Source organism: Dendropsophus ebraccatus, chromosome 3, assembly GCF_027789765.1.
Source record: "Dendropsophus ebraccatus isolate aDenEbr1 chromosome 3, aDenEbr1.pat, whole genome shotgun sequence".
Lineage (NCBI taxonomy): Eukaryota > Metazoa > Chordata > Amphibia > Anura > Hylidae > Dendropsophus > Dendropsophus ebraccatus.
The window spans coordinates 56711939-56727867 of NC_091456.1; the positions used below are offsets into that span (position 1 = coordinate 56711939).

Sequence of the window (15929 nt, forward strand, 5' to 3'; positions counted from 1 at the left end):
AGGGATTCTTCCTTAACAGATATCCATTAATGAAGTTTCAGGTTTGTATTTCAGATGTCTAATAAACGGAATATTGAACTAACCTCTATCTGAGTAACTGTGCCAGTGCTTGCACCACATTTCCAGTCCAATGCTCTTTCACTAGTTGGGTCCTCCCATGCGAACAATGCTGCTTTTCCTGGAGACAATTTGTCTTTCTCTCCATTAACAGAGCTGAAAAGGACACAAAAACATACAAACTTTTTAGTGGGAAAATATAAATAATAAAATAAAATAAAAATACAGCAAAAGACAACTTATTTCTGGGAAATACAACAAAAGCAAAAAGAGGATTTTTTACTCACCGTAAAATCTCTTTCTCGTAGTCTTCATTGGGGGACACAGATACCATGGGGTATAGGCTGCTGCCACTAGGAGGCGCTGACACTAAGAAAGAAACAAAGGAAGTGACTCCTCCTGAGCAGGATATACCCGCCCACAGGCACTGAGGTAAACCAGTTTGTGCCAGAGCAGTAGGAGAAGTCAAGAACAGGTAAAGTAGGAATAACACCAAAAACTGAGAAAACTACCATACCGATGAAAAACCCAAAAGAAAAATGGGTGGGTGCTGTGTCCCCCAATGAAGACTACGAGAAAGAGATTTTACGGTGAGTAAAAAATCCTCTTTTCTCGTGCGTCTTATTGGGGGACACAGATACCATGGGACGTCCAAAAGCAGTCCATGGGGTGGGAAAGATAACCGCTAGACAAGAGCGCTTGGCGAGAAGCCACAAAATAGCACCAACACAACCATCAAATAGGAATAGAGCAAGGGTTGATGCCGAATGCGTCAGAGAAAACCCCGACAGGTCCGCGGCAAAGGAAAGCGGGTCTAGTCCCTGGAGCAACGTGCTGCACTGCAGAGTGGGTTGTGGCCTTCCTAGAAGCCAGCAACATGATGTAACATTGAGTCCAACAGAACTAGTAGGCTAGATGTGGGGAAAAAAGCAGACGCCCAGCCAAGTAGGCGACCACAGGCGGCAGGGACTTACTCTGAGGTAGAACAGAAAAAAGGCAAATACAACCATGACGGGAGAGACTGGAAAGTGTTTCGTGGCACCTAGAGGCCTAAGGCGTCAAATAAAGGAGAAAGGACTGAGAGTCTCTCATAGAAGGTGCTACATGAGATGCAGGAGAAGCTGCGTCCCTGACTATGGAGCAGGGAAGAATGGCCAGGCTGGAAGCTCCATAGGCCTAGGAGTACAGTCTTCACTGTGAAGAGAAAGCCATGGCCTATGACATGAGTTACCCCATCTGAGAAACACATACATGTTAATAAGAATAAAGCTTTCCAAGCGTAATGCAGTCCAGGGAAAGAAGGAGAGGGAGAAAAGAAAACCGTGATCTGAATCTTGAGCAAGTTGTCCTGAAAAGAGTACAGTAGTACCAGGTACCCCGCAGTGTCCGACAGAAAAGATGAGCAGAGGAAGCCGGTAGGCCGGGAAAAAAACAACTCTATGGGCTGTTAAAGCCTCAGAAAGGAGGTCGATCATATAAAACACTCCGCTCCAAGGAAGCCTAGAGGTACTCGAGAGCATGGAGTCAAAGAAGAAAACCGTCGAGGGAGGTCGAGGTAAGGCTTATAGGCACGGGAGTTGTCACAGGACAATGGGAACAACAGTTAATACATAGACTAGAGTCCATATGTAGACTAGATCTAGAAACCAACGTCTCAAAGGGTGAGCAGAGACGTTGCTTGAGAAAGGAACCTTATGCGGGATCCAATGGCCACATTGAAGAGATTAGCGGATCAACCAGCTCAACCGGATCCCTAGGCAATTGGAAAGGCGAGAGCCAGATGCATTCTGGTGGACAGAGCAACAGGAAAACAAGGGGACTTTAATGGTTAATGAGAAAAGATGATCGAGAATTGGCAACTTGCCGAACAAATGAAGCCTGGCCAGAATGCAATAGGTTCGGAGACGATAGAGCCTTAGGTAGGGCCAGACATGGGCCAGTGAACAACCCTGTTTGCAAGTAGAGGAAATCTTTAAGGGAGAAGTTCTCGAGGACTCCACATGGGAGACAAGATAAGGGAGGGGGACCGGGAGTCCCATCTGGAGAGCATGGCAGGTCAACAAGAAGACCAAGGACAAGCAAGTCAAGCAGGAGTGCTCATAGAGGCCAATGAGGGCTGAAAACCCACACCTGCCTGTCGGAAGAAGCAATCTCGGAATAACAGTCCTCTGGAGGACTGTAGGATACCTGTTATACTAAATATTCCATCCTCACGGAGGAGAGAAGGACTGCTTGAAGATTTCCTGACTGAGTAGTAAAAAACCAAACCTAGGATAGGGGGGTCATGCACAACAGTGTGCTACTCCAGAGCGTAAGAATAACTGTGTATGCGGGAGCACTGCAAAACCCTGAACTGAGAACAACAATGCTTCATAGTCAAAATGGCCAAAAAAGGACACTTGGAGAAGCTAGACCACAAAGGGACCATACACCTAGGCTTAGGACGGTAGAGAAACAGTACAGGCAGTAAACAGGAATCCTTACCCTGTGAGACTGCAGCTGCCTAAGAGAGAGAAGACTAAATACTAGCCATGTTGGCCATAGGCAGATGCAGAAGGAAAAGTCCTAAAGCAGCACTGTGAGTCATGTAGGCAGTCGATGTCCTACATACACCAGGGGTAGAAGAAACCCTTACTGTTTTACCTGAGGAACCGAGAGGCCTCACTTCACCCAGATCAAAGAGAAGAGGCAATGTGGCTGGTGCTGACCAAGGACAGCTTCCTGAAGTAGAGCACCATGAGACAATAAGAACAAACCTCGCTGAGGGCCATCCGCAGTATAGCAGAGGGGACGGTCTAGGCAATACAATACTACTACTGTTACCAAGCCATACTACTGGGTAACAGCCAGTGAAACAAATGCCAAAACATGGTAGTTATGCCCAGATGAAGGACAGAAGAACCACCCTGACAGTACCAGGATGAAATAGTGACTGTACCTATATGCTGCCGGCCACTCAGAGGACCAGAGTATGACAGTACAACAGTCCAGAGGCAGGTAAAGCAGGGGGTTCTGTACCTTGTGTAGTGGGACACGTAGCAGGATGCTCGGGCTTTAGAAAGGATACGGCCCGAGAGGAATAAACCAAGGTTACACTGCCCGAGAGCAGGTAATGAGACTTGCTAGTGGAAACATACAGAAGACGAAATGGTGTGGTAACAAGTTACCCTATGACGATCCCCTGAAGTGACAGGCACCGATCATGGGAGTCCTACGAGGATGAAAGGTAATATACAGGGTAACACGAGCAGAGTAGCTGCAAGCAGTAAGTAACCAAGGACCAGCATTCAAGAGATACAAATCCCTGGACTGGAAGCAGGTAATGTGCCTGGTCAGACCTGTAAACTAGACAAGCAAACAGAAGCCGGTGTGTGCTCTGGGAGCAGGGAAGAGAACAGGACTGTGTCCCAATGTAAACGAGAACTGGACACAAGAAATGCCAAGCATCACCACTATAATGCACTATAATGAGTGGACCTGAAGAAGGTGTATTACATCGTGTAACAGAATACCACAACCTGTGCACACCAAACTACAGGTAATGTAGTTGGAGCCATATCATGCAACAGAGGGCAGAGCTCTGAATCACCTTGTACCACCACCTGGGAGGTGATAACGTGTCCAGTTCTATGTCTCTGACATCATGTAGTAAAGGAATCTATGTCATGAAGATGAGAGGCAGGTCTGAAGCACCGCCCGCTAAGGGGTGATGTGAATGACAGGACATGTGTCGTGCTTGTGACATCCTGTAGCAGAGGGGGTAGCTCTGAGTAACACAGGAACAATGATTGGCAATGGGTGATGTGTCTGGTCCCATAACCTGTATGACCAACCATGTAGCAGACGGTTCTCCTGGTTGGGAAACCGTGTAGCAGAGGGTTCTGCTCAGAGCCCAGATACACCGCCTGGAAACAGGTAACGTGTCTGGTTCTGTGTACTTACCGTGACACCGTGTAGCAGAGGGTTCTGCTCAGAGCCCAGATACACTGCCTGGAAACAGATAACGTGTCTGGATCCGTGTCCTGCTCGTGACACCATGTAGCAGAGGGTTCTGCTCAGAGCACAGATACACCACCTGGATAGCGGGTAACGTGTCTGGTTCCATGAACTTCTCGTGACACCGTGTAGCAGAGGGTTCTGCTCAGAGCACAGATACACCACCTGGATAGTGGGTAACGTGTCTGGTTCCATGTACTTCTCGTGACACCATGTAGCAGAGGGTTCTGCTCAGAGCACAGATACACCGCCTGGATAGTGGGTAACGTGTCTGGTTCCATGTACTTCTCGTGACACCATGTAGCAGAGGGTTCTGCTCAGAGCACAGATACACCGCCTGGATAGTGGGTAACGTGTCTGGTTCCATGTACTTCTCGTGACACCATGTAGCAGAGGGTTCTGCTCAGAGCACAGTAAGCTCCGTCTAGTAGTGAGTAACGTGTCAGGTGCCGTGTCCTACTTGTGACACCATGTAGCAGAAGGATCTCACTGAGGACACAGAAACACCGTATGGTGATGGGGAATGTGTCTGTGCGTATGTGGTTGGAGGGGAACCAGAATGTGTATATAAGTATTAATGTAATCTTAAATATATAAAATCTGACACAGAGGGGTCAACCAGCACCAAAAATGCTGGATCTGCAGACCAAGGGTTGCTGGAACATTATATGGAACATTGGCCATAATAAAACATGATGCAAGCCATTCTTATATATGTAATGGTGTAATAACCACTTCCACCAGTAGGTGGCAGGAGAAGCTGCTGGGAATAGAACAGTGTGTGTGGTAGCTCTCCCGGGAGAGAACACGAACACACACACACAAACACACGGCAGGATGCTGCAGTCCGCAGCACCCGAAAAGGGTCGGGGCAACCCGGGAGGGGGCGGGGCATCACAGTGAAGGCTCCATAGAGTTAAAAAGATAACAAAAATGGTGATGCTGCGGCCCTTACGGCATCCGAAAGGGGGCGGGGCCTAACGGGAGGGGGCGGGGCATCCCACAGTAAGTTCCAGCAACTTAAGAAAAATGTCAGGATGCTGCGGGCTGCGCGGCTCCCGAAGGGGGCGGGGCCTAACGGGAGGGGGCGGAGCATCCCGGGGTGCAGAATCAGCCACATAAGATACAGGGCTGGATGCTGTGGCCCACGCGGCACCCGAAAGGGGGCGGAGCCTAACGGGAGGGGCGGGGCATCCACAGTGCAGTAGTGCAGGCTCAGCAACCTAAAAAAAATGGCGGGGTGCTGCGGCCGACAGGGGGCGGGGCCTAACGGAGGAGGCGGAGCATCCTCCAGAGCAGGTACTCCAGACATAGCCACAATAGGGAAAAAAGGCGGGAAACTGCAGCCTGCACAGCACTGACAGGAGTGGGAGACCCCTCACTGTACACCCCATGGCACCCAGAGAGGCACCAGTACAAAATAAAATGGAGGAGGGGAATATACTCACCAGGTAGGAGCACATACTCACCATTGTTGTCTTCAGCCGGTGGGTGCCTCACCTTACGCGCCAAGCTCTGGGGGGCGAGGCGGGAAGGGGCTGTGCGGATACAGAGTCCGCAGAAAAGGCGACCAGACAGTCAGACTGATTTGGTGCCATGGTGTCACGTTGCCGGCCGGTGGCAACCGAGGGTAGACAGTCCATCTATATTTATGGTCTGTTCCCTGGTCGCATAGTGAGGGGATCAGGGTGGGTCTAGATTACCCACCGTGCCCAAGAATCCATAGGACCTAGAAGGAAAAAGAAAATCTAACTAACTAAACATAAAGGAAGAAACTGGTCTGGAGAACCCAGACCTGTGTCTGCCTCCTACTGACACTAAGCTAAACTGGTTTACCTCAGTGCCTGTGGGCGGGTATATCCTGCTCAGGAGGAGTCACTTCCTTTGTTTCTTTCTTAGTGTCAGCGCCTCCTAGTGGCAGCAGCCTATACCCCATGGTATCTGTGTCCCCCAATAAGACGCACGAGAAATTAGTACCAGATACAGCAATGCTTTAGGGAAACATCAGGTTTGTACATATTAACCTACTATTATGTACAGCTGACAGTTGTTTATATGCACATTTATGAACCTGGGGGCGTTCTGATGCCGGCTACAAAGATATGCCTTACTTGCTAATCCATTGCACTGTTTATTCATAACTGATATGAATTCAAATATGTAAATAAGGTCCTGTGGTATACTGGAGATGTTCCCTGATACCTCACTGGCACTGGCTCGCTTGCAGCTTTTTCTGTGCCGGCTATATGCATATATGTGTAATATCCGTGACGTCTTCTTTTTGGCCCAAGATTCCATGCCCTGATTATGTGCAATTGCATGATCTTGGGCAGGAGGAAGGAGACATCACTAAATTAAACATACAGTACATGCATATGCATATGCATAAGTAGGCGGCACAGAACAGTTATACATAAACCGTGCAACAGATTGGTAAGAAATCAGCACCTGCACACCTCCAGGTTCATTACAGCAGGTTGTACAGTATGTATGTTGGTTTCCATTTAAAAGTTACAGAACATATTTTTTACTTGCAGTTGACGTCTCTTCTCATTATAGAAACATATAAGTCACTGAGCTGTGACTGGTTGCTGTGGGCAGGTTACACCAGTTTTGGTTTTATAGTGTTTGATAAATCTGGGCCATGTTCTTGTACATTTAGCTGCATCCATCACTTACCTTTGACAGAATTCAATGACCTCTGACTTTGTATCATTGATTAGAAGAAAAGGGGCTGACCCAGAGAGGTAGTCTGAGAAAGTGATGACAGTGGAGTAGTCTTTTGGGGTGACATCCACTAATAGGCCTCCAAGCTATAGTGTAAAAAAAATAAATAAAAAACTTAGATATGCATGCTGGATTGGATTTGTATGTAGGCATTTAAAGGGCTTCTCCTTTTTTGACAATCCCTACTTGGATGGGTCATCTAAGAATAGGGTGACAAAGGGGTTTGCCAATTAAAACCTACTTGTCCCCATGTAAGAGATTGCAGGGGGATGGACCTCTGTCCCCTCCAGCTCTATTCAAAACAAAGGGGCTGGAGGGGGGGGGGGGAGCCACGGGTCATGTGCCGATCTACAGATCTATTTAAAACAAAGGGACCAGAGCAGATCTGGAGATTGCCGGGGGGCACCAGGAACGATTCTCCACAAACTCTTAATTGTCCCCTATCCTGCAGATAGGAGACAAGCATGTTTTAGTCGGAAAAAAACCCTGTATCTGCATTAGTGAATTTAAGTGTTCAGTGCCACCACAGGGGAGTTTAAAGGGGTAGTGTGGTGTTTATTTATTTATTTATTCACTAAATAACACACATTACAAAGTTATACAACTTTGTAATGTGTGTTATTTAAGTGAATGTCCCCCTTCCCCGTGTTCCCCCCACCCCGGAAGTGTGGTGCTGTATACTTACGTATTTGCTTTCAACCCCGGCCGCCATCTTGGGTTGACGACGTCATCTTCGGAAGGCCGGCCGGACTGCTCCAGCCGTCCCTCATGCTGGCCCCCCTCTGCCACGTCATCAGCTGCTCAGCCACGATTGGCTGAGCATAGTTATGCATAGTGCATAGTAACGCCGCACTACCCCTTTAAGCATTACAGAGTGTCCATTCGAATCAAGTGGCAGTTGTGACATATTGTAGACTTCACTAATAGGGTATACAGAAATTAGTGTTCTAAACTGGAGAACCCCTTTAACCTATACAATAGCATATAACTCATAATGTTACCTTATCACCAAGGTGAAGTAAAGTGCAGCTGTCTTGCTTATTAAAGTGAATGTTCTTCGGAGGAACCTGACTGCCATCAACATGAACACTCAATTTATTATTGCTGCTTGTAGGCCAAAAAGGTACACACTATAAAAAAGGAAGATGAATACACATGTGATATGATTTATATACTGTATAGTTATAAACATTCATGAAGTCATACACTTTTGTCAGGTCGTAGGATATGAAACTAATACACCTAACCAACTAACCATGTATCCCAAATCAATAGCTTTAACCAATTGATGTATCAGTTTGGGATACACTGTCCTGATGAGTGACTGACACCTATCTCTGCATGCCTGTTTGCCTGTTCATAAAAGGAAGGTAGAATGAGCAGAGGTTTTGAACAATAAATTACAGATTTTTTTCTTACAAAGCTATATATCAATCTGTTTAGCCCTTCCAGCTCTACAACATAAGAGAAACAGATCGCTGATGGCAGATCTCAGGGAGACCAGCCAAACGATAACACTGCCGGCTGCTAGTGAAAGCGCTCAATGCTGTGAAATCCAAGGTGCATTTCCCCCTGGGAAACATTAATATGCAAAAGAGCCCGTGGAGCCTCATTGAAGAGTGTCAAAACACAGGACTATCCTGCTTCACACTGATGAGGGGCAACACCCCGAAACAGCTGTATGTGGATGGATACCTGGCCTTGGTTGTTCCCTTGTCGTTACATTGACTTATAGGGCCACTTAATATGGTGGTTTTGGTGGTTTCTGTACAGGAGCCATCCCCTGGCTGGGTCCTTCCCGGAGGGATATCTGGTTATTCCTGTGTTTTTAGAGACTCTTCAATGAGGCTCCATGGGCTCTTCTCTAGCTCTATGACAGAATGCCTACAGGATAGACTGCATTTTCAAAATGACAGACCCTGGACATTGCAGGGTCAGAAAAAGTGCTGTGTATGGGAAAAGTCTGAAGCGATGCTGTGCTTATTGTGACATCTTCACCCCAGTCTAATCGGTTATACCCCTACTAAACATACGGCAATGTATGTCTCAGTATTTCACCATGTTTGTTTGCATACTCTACTGTCAGTAAATAGAAATTTTCACTTAGTAATCCTATTTCTGCTAAACATGGAACCAGCACAATTCATTTTACTGTCCAAGGTGTGAAGCATTGCATCTCCACAAGCAACACAAGTCAGGGAAAATTTTGGAAATTAACAGTGTTTCCAATCACTGACAGTAAACAAGGGTCTTGAAAATGGGCATGAGTTGAAACACAAACTATATTAGAAAGCTGCATATCTGCTCATATGATGACAAGGATTTTTTAGATAACACTATGCAAACCCAGGGATGAAATACCAAGCAGTAATTGCCTAAGGTGCAGTTGTATAGCAATCCAAATAATGACTGGCTTGAAAAAAGTTCACATTGACTGAAAAAAATCGTCGCTGCTGTTATCCATAAGCTAAATAAATTCTGCTGCAATTCTGTGGGCTCCCTTTGGTTGAATCCACATCATGGATCAGAACTGATGGGTAATACCTACACATTTGCAGTTGCAGCTGCTCTTTAAAGGGGTTATCCTGCGCTACAAAAACATGGCCACTTTCCCCCTAATGCTGTCTCCAGTTTGGGTGGGGTTTTGAAACTCAGTTCCATTGAAGTAAATGGAGCTTAATTGCAAACCGCACCTGAACTGGAGACAACAGTAGGGGGAAAAGTGGCCATGTTTTTGTAGTGCTGGATAACCCCTTTAAATTATGGATCTGTGATTGATTATATTGTGATCTTATAGTGATGATATCTACAGAAAATCTGCATTCAAAATATTCTGATGTCGGCTCATCATTGTCTTTCAACATGTTAAAAGACAAACGGTCTTGATAGGAACCATCTGCTGCCACTGCTCCATGTAATAGGAGGAATAGCAGCAGACCGCCGCTATCTCCTATGGGCTCCCCAGACAATCTTTATATGCCGACCTAGCAGCTCCCCACCCTGCACTTACCCGCTCGCTGTCGGCGCATGTAACAGTGACGGCAGCGAGTGGCCAACGAGGAGCAGGCGAGCGATTAACTGACAGGTCAGCGCTCGCACTCCTAGAGATCGCCCTGTGTAATAGGGGCTTTATGTTTCCCGGCCCCCTTCAATCTATTCCTACCTGCATGAGGTGATCAGCAAGCTGAAATGAAAACAGTCAAAGACACAGAGTTATGTTATACAATCTGCATAACTCTTACTGACGTTAATGGCAGGAACAGTGCAAACAGCATAAAATATGTGTAAATCCCAGAGTTGTGAACAATGTTTCTTGTCAGCTATGCTGTTTGCAAGACTCCCGCTTAAAGACAACAAAAGTTATGCATATTGCTCACCACCTTCGGCTGTACTTGGCTTCGTGATCACCTCCAGCAGCCACAAACAGACTGAAGGGATCAGGAATCCTCCATCTGAAGATGGGTGTGTGTCCCAGAGGTTGTACCCGCATGTGGGGGAAAAAAAAATATCCCAGACGGATATACTCATTCAACTAATTAAGCAACTTTAGTACTGTTCATATAACAACAAAGTGATACTGCCCTTTAAATGTGTTTTGCAATTTTACCTAAAATATTTAAGGAAGAAAGTAAAAAAGATACTTTAATGTGATTTAGTTACAATAATACTCACCTGTCCAGAGCCAACTACAACTACTCTCTCAGTGCCCTCTTCAATGATATCCACCTTGTACATGCTTCTATTAGTAATCATAAAAAACGGGGTAAAAGTGACAATTCTGGTGAGATTGAAACTGCTGGCATAAATGGAGACACCAACCTAAAATGGACAATAAAGAACATCATAAATATGTAGAGACACATGCCTCTGTGTTATGTCAGTACACTTACAAGTGCACTTACCTGGTACTCCAGGTGTTTACTCTTGCACTTTACAGAGCCATGTGTACCGACAGTATCCATAGAAAAGGGATCAGACAAATCACTGTCAGTTATCATGAGCTGCACCTGTGAAAGCAGAATACTAGACTGAATGACCGGTCCGTAATAAAAGAAACATGTTGACAGAGAGGATTGCTTTCATATATATTTTTATACTTTTGGTTATTTGAGGATTACTAATTCACATAATAAATAAAACAGAGAGCTTTGTCTCTATATAAATTTTCAGTCATGGGATCAAGCATACCTTTGAACACCTGATAAATATTACAATGTATATTTTATGCACTGTGTTGAACCAAAAATGCCAATTGCACATTAATTTTTATTCAGTACATAATGATACCTTATTATTCTGGAAAAAGTTCTTTGGCTTGAAAGAGAAAAGAAGGGGTTTCTTGTGATCTGCAGGATGTTTTCGGTGAACATCATCAGCCTTATACTGTAACATTCGACCGGTCTTGTTCACCATCCAATAGGGACTATGAATTGCTAGAATAGTTTGCCCTGTAGTGTAAGTGACATGGACAGCTATGTCCAGCTCTGCCTTCTCCAGTTCTGAGATGGACTGGAATGTAATAAAGTGAATATCTGGCTGCTTGCTTTGGATGTGATATTTGACTTCCCAGTTGAGATCAAGATAATTTAATAATTGTAATCTCAACTTAGTTTCATCTACAACTGCATTGTGTATCTGGACCAGACAGCCATCTTCCACTGGAACTCGTTCATTATCAGAACCCTGTAAAAAACAAACAAAAAACAACAACATTAGGTTAGGTTTTGATATACCACACTCTGTATGATTTAGGCTGGGTAGACATGTATCAGATGCATCTGGCTCAATTGTTTTATCAGAAACTGGCCACAACTGATGGCAAAAATATATCAGTTGCCATCAATCCTTTTCTTCCAAAGAATCCAATGGTAGCCATTAATTGTCAGACAGGGGAACGCTGCAAGTTGAGTTCTCCCACTTGGCGTGTCCATTGGCCCAATTAAAGCGTCAGATATTATGAACTGTGCCGTTCAAATGAATAGGATCAGTTCCAGTTTCATGCTCCCTCCAGAGCTTTGCTACTTTGCAGCTTATTCCACTAATATATCAAACTTAAAGTACACAATGTTATCATTGGTCTCTGTACCAGGAACCTGTGCATTCATCGCTTATGCAAAGGGACTATAAGCTACAATTTAGCAGTAGGCTAAGGGTACTATTACACGGAACGATAATCGGCCCGATTCGGCCGATTATCGTTCCGTGTACTAAAGACAACGATCAGCCGATGATTGTTGTCATCGGCTGATCGTTGATATAAGTTCAGACCTAAAATCGTTGGGCGCCGACCGTGCACCGCTACGTGTAATAGCGGTGCGCGGCCGACGCTGACGATTAGCAAAGAAGAATACATACCTAATCCATGGTCCAGGGTTCCTCTTCCTCAGAGCTTCTTACCGGGTCCCGTGCGCTCCGGCTTCTCAGCGGCCTGTGTCAGCTGACAGGCCTCTCGGCCAATCACAGGCAGGAACCGCCGCAGCCAGTGATTGGCCGAGCTGCCTGTCAGCAGAGACAAGCCGCTGTGAAGCTGAAGTGTGCGGACAGGGGGAGAAGTTAAGAAGAAGAGGAACCCTGGACCATGGATTAGGTATGTATACAGTTTAAACAAAGGCTGCAAGGACATCGGTAACGATGTCCCTGCAGCCCTTGTTTAACGATTATCGGCCCGTGTAGTAGGCCAAGTAAACGAGCAACGATCTAGCAGATCGCTGCTCGTTTACAGGTATTATCGGGCCCCCATTGGCCCGTGTAATACCACCCTTAGGGTGCTCCCATGGCCAGTTCACACCGAGCAAAATCAGAATTCCGTGAGGGAATCCCACCTTGTCTCTATGGGAGGGCTTGCGCGTTTGCTATCGCCGCTCTCCGCTAAAAGAACTGACATGTCAGTGGAGGCATGTGAGCCCTCCCATAAAGACACTGTTTGACACTGAGGTAGATGGGATTCCGCCGATTTTGCTTAGTGTGAACTGGCCTTAAAGGGAAAACTGTAGGTGAGAGGTTTGCTGAGACTACTGTGTAACTGGGTGTGGGGGCTTTCTGTAACTACTGGAGAGGTAGGATGGGGGCTGCTGCATTTTTCCTATTGCATTCACCATATTCAATTAAAACATATAAAATAATGTATAACTAGTATTTTATAGTTTTTATATTATCAGCGTAAAAGTAAGTTTCCCACCAAGGACACTCATCACCGATGCACAGGAGAGATGATGAATATCTGATAGATTAGGGTGGTCAGATATCTTCATCCTGCAGTGGTAGCGTCTGTCGTCTCCTCCATTCAAAAGGAGAGAGCACGTTCCTGTGATCATTGGAGGTCTCAGCAGATGGACCCCCAACAATCAGACACACATCACCCATCCTGTACACAGTTGATGAGTGTGGTTGGTAGGAAAATCTCTTTAATTCCAATGGCCAATTTATTTCAACAGAATGCAACAAACACAAGGAATACAACTGAGGACACAAGATAGTTTTAATACATCTAAATTTTGCTTTTACCAACGAAGTTATTCTATAACGTAACCAAGAAACAAAGTAAAACAAGCATTTTAGCTAAAACACATGTACATACCTCGCGGCAGTATGTTATTTGATAAGGAAGCAAATTCTGCAGAACAACGGATGGCCACAAATGCACAACGTATGGCAGGTCCCATCTCTCGTCGGTACAAGCAGAGGATATTAGGGTATCCATCACAGGGACAATGTTTACAATGAAAGAATCTGAGTTATTTTTACGGGACTGACATTTTCTTCCCAGCAGTGAGCCTTGATTTTTCAAGAATTCTTCAAAGTCAATCCCATCACATTTCTCATACTCCTCACGGGCTGGCTTTAAGCACAGTGTTGACCTGAAAGTGAAAATAAGTAACACTATCAGTCCATCTCCCTTATTTAAATATTATATCCTTTGGGCATTTGGATACTTGAAAACTTTTTATAACCTCTAACTATCCAGCATTCATTTTTAGCACTGCTGTCTTGCAGCCCTGAGGCTCTGGGTTCAAATCCTACAACATCTGCATGGTGTATGTATGTTCTTCCCATGGTTACACAGGACCCCCAGCAAACTTCAAAAATATATCTGTAGGTTAACTATTTATGGCCCAGATATATCAATCTATCTGACACAAAATTCAGACACAAAAGCTGAGCTGTGTGAGATAAAATCATAGGTCCAGATATATCAATATATATGTGTTTGCATGTTGCTAAAATGGGACTATAGTACATATGGGTGATATATAATACTAAATAAAATAAATGAAGCACTGAAAAAACTTTGATACTCTCCAGCTGTTTAAAACAATCAATACTTTATTTTCATGCTTAGTAAAATGCTGACGCGTTTCAGGCCATCTGGCCCTTAATCATGGCTCTGTAGGCCCTTCAATCCATAGTTTGTTCTATTTGGATAGTAAAGATATTGCCCGGCAATGGACAGAAAAAAATCACATCCAAATTCCTGCAGGTTATGGAGTTGATATGCCATACTGTCTGTGCAGCTTCTATAAATGTACAAGGGAAGAAACAGAGGACCGGCAACTAACTACTCCAACAGATTCGGTAACCAAACATTAAAAAGTGTTTCAGTGATTGCATAGCGTCCCTGCTGACTGCTACACACTCTGCTTATTTTTATGCCTTGAATTAAATAAAGAAGAATATTTTATGGTGAGTGCCTTCTCCGTATTCTCTATTTTTGGCTTCTATAAATGTACTCTAAATGTAGTGGTGAGAGCATTTGTTCCAATAGTATGAATATTAAAAATAATTCAGAATCAATTTTAAACCCCGGATCTTAATGCAAATCTATCACCTAACTTGTCTTGAACCCAGGTCATGTGTAGTACTGCCTGATTGACAGACACACTGAATCCAGTGGTTTCCTTATTATTCAAAACCGCCGCACTGTTCCAGTAAAATGCCTCACCTTTTAAATGTATAAATTAGCAAGTCTGGTGCATTGGGGATAGTCCGGAAGAGGGAAAGCAGTGACTTTTCCTCTTTCAGACCCTCTCCAGTGGACCAGACTTTCCAATTTACACATGTAAAAGAGCAAGCATATCTCTGAAACTTTAAATGGGCACTCCGGTGTTTGTTTTTTTATTTAAATCAAGCCCTCCCATACTTATTAGCTGCTGTTTGTCCTGAAGAAAGTGGTGTTTTCTTTCTAGTCTCACACAGTGCTCTCTGGAATATATGTTTATGAAGCTCCTTGCCTACTTTATGGAAGACACTGATGTGTGATTTATCAACACTGTGCACCATGCGACTAGTGGAACAATACTGGCAACACCATTATAAAGCTGATCACTCCAAGTCCTCCTCCTACAGCGCCATTTAAAGCATTTGCCACAGGAAATAAGAAATAAACTGTACCTGTAAGATGACAGTGGGATGCTAAAGTCACTTTCTGGTTCAGCAGTCCCCAAACACGTCTCATCATGATAAATTTCAAATGGTACTGAAAAGTGATTTCTAATCTGCAAAGTATCATATGTTAAAAAAAGAGTTAATATTGACACAAAATAGTTATGGCAAATTACTTTTCATTCAAGACACGTAAATAAGTCGCATACAATCATACTCTGTCATATATTAGGATTTTTCCGGAGAGTGAAGATAGAAAACACTTTCTTTCACTCAGAAATATATTCCTACAAATAAAATGTATTCGTCCAATAATAAATTGTTAACTCATTTTTAACACTTAAGTATTTAAAAGGAACCTTTCACCCCCCGAGCCCGGCCGACCCCCAGCTAGAAACCCTAATACTTACCACGGAGAACGAAGTCCTGCTCCTGGAGCCACTCCTGCTGCCGAGATATCATTATCGGAAGCCCAGCGTGCGTATCAGAGAGGAGTCTGATGCCCATTGAGAATGACGGCTCCATTCATTCTCTATGGGCATTGGACTCATCTCTGATGCGCGTCGGGCTTCCAACAGTGATATCTCGGTAGCAGGAGCGGCTCGAAGAGCTGGACTTCGTTCTTCAGGGTAAGTATAAGGGTCTCTAGTGGGGGGGTCAGCCGGGCTCTGCCGCGGCACGGGGGAAGACAGGTTCCCTTTAATACTAGTTAGATAAAGATATCATCAAAGCTGGTGACCAAATTGCAATGTCAACAATTAATGTGAATT

General features: G+C 44.7%; 1 protein-coding gene across 1 annotated transcript in view; it reads right to left on the minus strand.

Moving 5' to 3' along the window:
• Positions 1 to 15929, minus strand: part of VPS13A (vacuolar protein sorting 13 homolog A) — a 153830-nt gene that overhangs the window by 46590 nt on the left and 91311 nt on the right. Inside the window, exons 46-53 of the mRNA XM_069961812.1 lie at positions 15169 to 15272; positions 13358 to 13637; positions 11068 to 11463; positions 10683 to 10787; positions 10453 to 10599; positions 7782 to 7910; positions 6733 to 6866; positions 84 to 213 (exon numbers count right to left, since the gene is read on the minus strand). Of these exons, the coding sequence (XP_069817913.1) occupies positions 84 to 213; positions 6733 to 6866; positions 7782 to 7910; positions 10453 to 10599; positions 10683 to 10787; positions 11068 to 11463; positions 13358 to 13637; positions 15169 to 15272 (1425 nt within the window). The remainder of the gene's footprint in view (positions 1 to 83; positions 214 to 6732; positions 6867 to 7781; positions 7911 to 10452; positions 10600 to 10682; positions 10788 to 11067; positions 11464 to 13357; positions 13638 to 15168; positions 15273 to 15929) is intronic.